General features: G+C 37.6%; 1 protein-coding gene across 1 annotated transcript; it reads left to right on the top strand.

Annotated features, from left to right (window-relative positions):
- Positions 1 to 1,347: 1,347 nt before the first annotated feature.
- LOC108386529 (olfactory receptor 8K3-like) lies at positions 1,348 to 2,289 on the top strand. The gene has a single exon (XM_036996786.2). The coding sequence runs from the start codon at positions 1,348 to 1,350 to the stop codon at positions 2,287 to 2,289; it is 942 nt and encodes a 313-aa protein (XP_036852681.2).
- Positions 2,290 to 9,059: the final 6,770 nt, after the last annotated feature.

Here is a 9,059-nt window from a genome sequence, read left to right as displayed (position 1 = left end):
TTAGATAAAAATTCTATTAAATATTTTAGTGAGGTAGAAATCAGTTATCCAAAAGAACAACACATTCATGGTCCAACTTTAGGTGTGGAATTGGGACCTGGCAGGGCAAGGGAACTGGGGACAGTTACCTGGATAACACACTACTTGATCTATTCATTATCATAACCTTAACCAAGAAGTTAAGTCACACAAAAGCATTTATATGTATATATGTAAGATAACCCAGTTCAAATAACATACTCTAACCATTTAAAAAAGAACAAACATGTAAGTGATATTTGAGGGATATTTCCAAATGCCATAAAAACACTGAAATATTTAATTCTCATTTATCTTTCCCAGCAACACTGCGAAAAAAGGAATGGTTGATTTTGCAGATATGGAAACAGAGAGTAAAATAATCCATATCATGGACTCAAAGTATTCCTTTGTCTATATCAGAATTGTAGGTATAGCAATGACTCCCTCGACATGTATGTATTTCTTGGGATATTTCCCTGTGAATGTCAAAAAATCTAATCTATGATCTGTTAGTTTTCTAACTACACACCTCTGTGCTATATCAGTCAAATGTGTCACTTGATCCTGAGCTCCCCTACAGGCATACGGGGTCTCACATGACTGTTTTACAATAAGTGGTTTCAAAAGTTTCCACAGATTATTGGAATTTGGGTTTTTAGTTTTTGATATTGTAATTGTTACATAATAAAATATAATGTGATTATAATTTGATAAATGCAATTATGTAGTTTTCATTATATAAATGAGTTTAATTATCATCTATACCTAACACCTAAAGTTTTACCATTTTTACTTCTTATATCCACTTACTATATCTATATCTATCTATATTATCTATATCTATGTCATCTATCTATCCTAATAAGTGTTTGCCACCTTGGCCCTATTGACATCTGAGGCTGGATACTTCCTTGTTGTGGGGGCAGCACGAATATAGTAGGACAATTAGTAGCATCATTGGGCCCTAACAATGATATTCCTTAAGTTCTTTCTCTCCAATAGTGACAACCAAAAAGCCCCACAACATATCAGTGTTCCTTGGGGGACAAATATTCCCATTGGAAAGCCACTGATCTACCCTGACCCCAACCCTATCACTTTTGCTTTCTCCCTGTCCACCCCATATACATATGTGAGTGTGACTGTGTTTATTGCTGTAGGGGTTTTATGGAGGGAGGTGGGTTTTCTCTAAAGTTTCCTGAATTGGAAATTTAGATTTATCTTACTTATATTAACTTTCTTTGCTAAACCCCTCAGATGATTCTAAAAGAAAGCTTTTTACTATGCCAATGTCTCTGTCCAGAATAGGTTTTCCAGTAGACCTGGATGGAAAACCACAATCTAACAGTGCTGAGTGAATTCATCCTCCTGGGGATCACAGACCACCCTGAGCTGCAGGCCCCCTTATTTGGGCTCTTCCTCACCATCTACGTGATCTCAGTGCTGGGCAATTTGGGCCTGATCATCCTCACCAAGGTGGACCCCAGGCTCCAGACCCCCATGTACTTCTTCCTCAGACACCTGGCTCTCACTGACCTCGGTTATTCAACAGCTGTGGGACCCAAAATGTTAGTAAGTTTTGTTGTGGAACAAAATACAATCTCCTCTTATTTTTGTGCCACACAGGGAGCTTTCTACACTATGTTCATTGTTAGTGAACTTTTCATCCTGTCAGCAATGTCCTACGACCGTTATGTGGCCATCTGTAACCCTCTGCTGTATACAGTCATCATGTCCCAAAGGGTATGTCAAGTGCTGGTTGCAGTCCCTTATGTCTATGGCACATTTATTTCTCTTCTGGTCATAATAAAGATTTTTAATTCTCCCTTCTGTGGCTATAATATTGTCAATAATTTCTACTGTGACTGTATCCCATTGTCATTTTTGCTGTGCTCAAATGCACATGAAATTGAATTGATTATTTTTATTTTCTCAGTTTGCAATTTGATTTCATCTCTTCTTATAGTTCTTGTGTCTTACATGCTCATCATTGTAGCCATTCTTCGGATGAACTCTGCAGAGGGCAGACACAAGGCTTTTTCCACCTGTGGGTCCCACCTGACAGTGGTCACAGTGTTCTATGGGACTTTGATATTTATATATGTGCAACCTGAGTCCAGTCATTCCTTTGACACTGAAAAAGTGGCCTCCATATTTTACACCCTCATTATCCCCATGTTAAATCCCTTAATCTATAGTTTAAGGAACAAAGATGTTAAATATGCTCTACATAGGATATGGAAAAAGTTATGCAATATCTTTTCTTAAGGTCGTTGTACCATGTAGTCCCTTGAATTAGGTTATCAATGTTAAACACTGTTATGTGTTCTTTCCGGGGAAAAATATAAGAGTTCAACATATATTTAGAAGTTCTATGTACAGTCATACTTCTAAATGCTCTAAATACATTAGAAAAATACAGTTTTCTCTTACTTGAGGAAAAGAAATGAGTTATAAACATAATAATTATGCAAAAGTTTAGTACAGCAGAATAAGTTAGGGGATAATAGGCTATAACACCAGGTAAGGTTTGTGGGAGTAAAGAACAGCTGGTTTAGAATTTGAGTTAAAATGATGCTTGTGTTATTCTCAACTATTGGAATAAGCTTTCCAGTGTCTATGTATTTGTGCATATGCATGCATATTTTTCTGTAAATGCATTCTTTCTTGTTACCATTCATGTTTCTGTGGGGTGTGATAAAACACCCTTAATCGTATTTATCAAGGAGGCTCAGTGGAATGCATTACTTGAAGCCATCAGTCATCTGAATTTGCTCACATGCCCCTATCATATGTGGGGATCTTTGTGTCCTGATGGTTTCTCATTAGTGCCATTACCTCAACATATGAACCCTCAGGAGTCTATTATCTCAACATAGTTGGCATTTCAACAGCTCAGAAATCAGCGCAGCACCTCATTTTGTCTATATCAGTCCATTTATCTCTAAGAGTGGTGTACCAATTGAGCTAAGTTTCTTGTGGCCTGCTACAGAAACTACCAGGTTCTTACTTTGATTTTTCCTTCCAGTTTGAGGTTGATTCTTCTCTTTTTTTTTTTTTTTGTTTTTTGGTCTAATGAATTATTACTCTTTCTTATCTAACTGAGAGGCAAGTAGAATTCTTTATTAAAAGGCATGGTCCATTTTTGTTTGTATCCTTGAAGTTGAGGTCTACTCTGTTATAAATGAGACAGTTCCCTCTTTTTCATATGACTGACTTTCTTCAAATGTGGTTCAAAAAAGTGAGTAGAATATTTTGATCAGGATATATGGTATGATTTCTTTAATATGATGGTCCTACTAAGAGGAAACACAAGGAGATGATCCCATAATTTGGACTATGCTTTATTTCTAGTGGACACACAGTGTAACACACAGCAGTTTATACACTTGTCATGTTTAGTACAAAGAACATGCTTCCTACATACCTATAGTACAGACAGTCCTCCAAAGCCTGATGCAGGTAAAGCCAATTTGATCAGCCATTTTAAAGGACAAACTGCTGGGCTGCATTCCAGAGGAAGGAGGTGGTCTATTCCCACCTTAAAACTCCCCACTTAAAACTCACGTTAACAAAAAGCAGCAGCTCCTTGCTTCCGTGCTCCCCTGCACGTAGTCCCCTTCCCTGTTCCCTGATGGAAGCCAGCCTAAGGGTGGGGGGCCTGGGAATGGTGGGGACTTCTGGAGAGCAGCTGCCTGAATGTTGTCCACTGCTCTCTGAGTAACCCCTTCATAAAGCTCATTGACCTTCAAACTGACTTTTCTGAGTCGTTTTCTTTGATCTGTTGGTTCCCTCACAGTTTCAGGGAAAGTGTTTCTTGTATTTTTCCCTGGGAAATTCTCGTGGGAATAACCCTCCCTAAATTCCCTTATTTTCAATATTCAATACACTTGTTTACATTGTAGAGAGACTGGACTGCTTTCTGAGTCCACCATCATGGATTAAATAATTTGTGAATTGAATCAAATTTGAATAAAATGTTTCATAATAATTACATATATGTGTGTGTATATATATATATATATATATACACACATGTATACTCATATGAAGGTAAATGTTACTAGTGCTTTTATAGTTTATTTTTAATTAAAAGAAATAGTCTCCCCATATATTTTGGTTATTTTTCTACAATTACTACACTTTGTTCAGCTTAGCTTATAAGCACTTGGAGATAACCACTTCTTTGGGTCTTCATTTTTCTTGTAAGCCACAGACTCCCACATACATGTAAAAATTGCTAAATAAAACATGCATGCTTTTGACCTGTTAATGTGTCTTATGTCAGTTTAATTCTTAGTCACAGTTAGAGTCCCTAAGAGAAAAAAGGATGCATTTTTCTTCTTCCCCTTCAGTTTTACTGAAGCTCTATTTGTAATGGGCAAAGCTCAGGAACAGAACAGCCCACTTGAGAAAGTTTATCCACTCAAGAATGGATGAACAGATTACAGGATATCCACGTAAGTGAATAAACACAGAAATAGACCTTTGCAAATAGTTCATCTAATTTCTCATAAAGATGCAATGGTAATTCAATAGATGGAGGGTAGCCTCTTAAAGAAATAGTGCTGATATAATTGGAAGTCCAGAGGCAGAAACAAACAATGTTGAGCAAAACCTTATACAAAAGTTAACTCAAAATGAATAACAACTTAAATGTGAAATACGAAACTGTAAAACATTTAGATAAAAACAGTGGAAAAACCATGTCTACTTCCAGGACCTAGGGCTAGTAAAGAGCTTACAGACATGACCTCACATACATGATCTATGAAAGTAAACATTTATAAATGGATTTCATCAAATTTAAAACAACTGCCAATTGCAATCTTGGATTCTCACACCAAGAGAATAAAACATGTTCATACAATCATCTCTAAATAAAAGTTCATGAACATTTCATTCATCAGAGTTGAAACTGGAAAGAACCCAAGTGCTTTTCAGGAACAGATTACAGCATCAATACTTAGAACAGTACTCTGTAACAATTGCATCATCAATACTCAGGAACAATAAAGGAAAAAATAATTTATAGACAAATAAATGAATCTCAAGAGAATTATGTTGAATAAAAAAAGCTAATCCCAAAAGAGTTTCAATGGCATGGTATAAGACACCCTTCAAATGGCAAAAATACAGGATAGAAAATAGGTTAGTGGGCCTTGACTACCTTGACTCTGGCCCACTCCTCCCTTGGAGTGCATACAAACAAAACTTTCATTTTGGGGTGCAGCCAGGATGGTGGCGTGAGTAGAGCAGTGGAACTCTCCCCCCAAAACCACATAGAATTATGAAAATATAACAAAGACAACTCTTCCTAAAATAGAGACCAGAGGACACAGGACAACATCCAGAACACATCCACACCTGCGAGAACCCAGCGCCTCGCAAAGGGGGGGTCCACCATTTTGGAGGAGCAGCCCCAGCCAGGCCACGCCCACAGCAAAAGCAGAGATAGACTCCATAGCAACCCGGCAGGTAGCAGAAGCCCTGTCTGCGCACAGCTGTCAAGCATAAGCCACTAGAGGTCGCCATTCTCCCAGGAGAGGAAGGCCACAAACCAATGAGAAGGAAAGCTCTTTCAGCTGTCACTCATACCAGCTCTGCAAACTATCTCTATCACCAAGAAAAGGCAAAACTACAGGCAGACAGATCACAGAGACAACACATGAGAAGGAGACAGACCTAACCAGTCCTCCTGAAAAAGAATTCAAAATAAAAATCATGAACATGCAGACAGAGATGCAGAGAAAAATGCAAGAGCAATGGGATGAAGTCCAGAGGGAGATCACAGATGTCAGGAAGGAGAGCACAGAAGTGAAACAATCCCTGGAAGGATTTATAAGCAGAATGGATAAGATGCAAGAGGCCATTGAAGGAATAGAAACCAGATAACAGGAACGTATAGAAGCTGACATAGAGAGAGAAAAAAGGATCTCCAGGCATGAAACAACACTAAGAGAACTATGTGACCAATCCAAAAGGAATAATATTCGTATTATAGGGGTACCAGAAGAAGAAGAAAGAGGAAAAGGGATAGAAAGTCTCTTTGAAGAAATAATTGCTGAAAACTTTCCCAAACTGGGGGAGGAAATAATCAAACAGACCACAGAATTACACAGAACCCCCAACAGAAAGGATACAAGGAGGACAACACCAAGACACATAATAATTAAAATGGCAAGGATCAAGGACAAGGAAAGAGTTTTAAAGGCAGCTAGAGAGAAAAAGGTCACCTATAAAGGAAAACCCATCATGCTAACATCAGACTTCTCGACAGAAACCCTACAGGCCAGAAGAGAATGGCATGATATATTTAATGCAATGAAACAGAAGGGCCTTAAACCAAGGATACTGTATCCAGCACGACTATCATTTAAGTATGATGGTGGGATTAAACAATTCCCAGACATGCAAAAGCTGAGGGAATTTGCTTCCCACAAACCACCTCTACAGGGCATCCTACAGGGACTGCTCTAGATGGGAGCACTCCTAAAAAGAGCACAGAACAAAACACACAACATATGAAGAATGGAGGAGGTGGAATAAGAAGGGAGAGAAGAAAAGAATCTCCAGACAGTGCGTATAACAGCTCAACAAGTGAGCTACGTTAGGCAGTAAGATACTAAAGAAGCTAACCTTGAACCTTTGGTAAACACGACTCTAAAGCATACAATGGCAATAAGTACATATCTCACAATAGTCACCCTAAATGTAAATGGACTTGATGCTCCAATGAAAAGACACAGAGTAATAGAATGGATAAAAAAGCAAGACCCATCTATATGCTGCCTACAAGAAACTCACCTCAAACCCAAAGACAAGCACAGACTAAAAGTCAAAGGATGGAAAAAAATATTTCAGGCAAACAACAGTGAGAAGAAAGCAGTGGTTGCAGTACTAATATCAGACAAAATAGACTTCAAAACAAAGAAAGTAACAAGAGATAAAGAAGGACACTCCATAATGATAAAGGGCTCAGTCCAACAAGAGGATATAACCATTCTAAATATATATGCACCCAATACAGGAGCACCAGCATATGAGAAACAAACACTAACAGAACTAAAGGAGGAAATAGAATGCAATGCATTCATTCTGGGAGACTTCAACACAACACTCACCCCAAAGGATAGATCCACTGGGCAGAAAATAAGTAAGGACACACAGGCATTGAACAACACACTAGAACAGATGGACCTAACAGACATCTATAGAACTCTACATCCAAAAGCAACAGGATATACATTCTTCTCAAGTGCACATGGAACATTCTCCAGAATAGACCACATACTACTAGCTCACAAAAAGGGCCTCAGTAAATTCCAAAATATTGAAATTCTACCAACCAATTTTTCAGACCACAAAGGTATAAAAGTAGAAATAAATACTACAAAGAAAAAAAAAGGCTCACAAACACATGGAGGCTTAACAACATGCTTTTAAATAATCAATGGATCAATGAACAAATCAAAATAGAGAAAAAGGAATATATACAAACAAATGACAACAACAACACAAAGCCCCAAATTCTGTGGGACGCAGCGAAAGCAGTCTTAAGAGGAAAGTATATAGCGATCCAGGCACAACTGAAGAAGGAAGAACAATCCCAAATGAATAGTCTAACATCACAACTATCGAAACTGGAAAAAGAAGAACAAATGAGGCCTAAAGTCAACAGAAGGAGGGACATAATAAAGATCAGAGAAGAAATAAACAAAATTGAGAAGAATGAAACAATAGCAAAAATCAACAAAACCAAGAGCTGGTTCTTTGAGAAAATAAACAAAATAGATAAGCCTCTAGCCAAACTTATTAAGAGAAAAAGAGAATCAACACAAATCAACATAATCAGAAATGAGAATGGAAAAATCACGACAGACTCCACAGAAATACAAAGAATTATTAAAGGCTACTATGAAAATCTACATGCCAACAAGCTGGAAAACCTAGAAGAAATGGACAACTTCCTAGAAAAATACAACCTCCCAAGACTGACCAAGGAAGAAACACAAAAGTCAAACAAACCAATAATGAGCAAAGAAATTGAAACAGTAATCAAAAAACTACCCAAGAACAAAAACCCGGGCCGGACGGATTTACCTCGGAATTTTATCAGACACACAGAGAAGGCATAATACCCATTCTCCTTAAAGTGTTCCAAAAAATAGAAGAGGAGGGAATACTCCAAAACTCATTCTATGAAGCCAACATCACCCTAATACCAAAACCAGGCAAAGACCCCACCAAAAAAGAAAAATACAGACCAATATCTCTGATGAATGTAGATGCAAAAATACTCAATAAAATATTAGCAAACAGAATTCAACAATATATCAAAAGGATTATACACCATGACCAAGTGAGATTCATCCCAGGGATGCAAGGATGGTACAGCATTCGAAAATCCATCAACATCATCCACCACATCAACAAAAAGAAAGACAAAAACCACATGATGATCTCCATAGATACTGAAAAAGCATTTGACAAAATTCAACATCCATTCATGATAAAAACTCTCAGCAAAATGGGAATAGAGGGCAAGTACCTCAACATAATAAAGGCCATATATGATAAAACCACAGCCAACATTATACTGAACAGTGAGAAGCTGAAAGCATTTCCTCTGAGATCAGGAACCAGACAGGGATGCCCACTCTCCCCACTGTTATTTAACATAGTACTGGAGGTCCTAGCCACAGCAATTAGACAAAACAAATAAATAGAAGGAATCCAGATTGGTAAAGAAGAAGTTAAACTGTCACTATTTGCAGATGATATGATACTGTACATAAAAAACCCTAAAGACTCCACTCCAAAATTATTAGAACTGATATTGGAATACAGCGGAATTGCAGGATACAAAATTAACACACGGACATCTGTAGCTTTCCTATACACTAACAATGAACCAATAGAAAGAGAAATCAGGAAAACAATTCCATTCACAATTGCATCAAAAAGAATAAAATACCTAGGAATAAATCTAACCAAAGAAGTGAAAGACTTATACTCTGAAAACTACAAGTCACTCT

The sequence above is a fragment of the Manis javanica genome, chromosome 11 (assembly GCF_040802235.1).
Source record: "Manis javanica isolate MJ-LG chromosome 11, MJ_LKY, whole genome shotgun sequence".
In the NCBI taxonomy this organism is placed as follows: Eukaryota; Metazoa; Chordata; class Mammalia; order Pholidota; family Manidae; genus Manis; species Manis javanica.
This window is presented reverse-complemented; position numbering and strand designations above follow the sequence as displayed.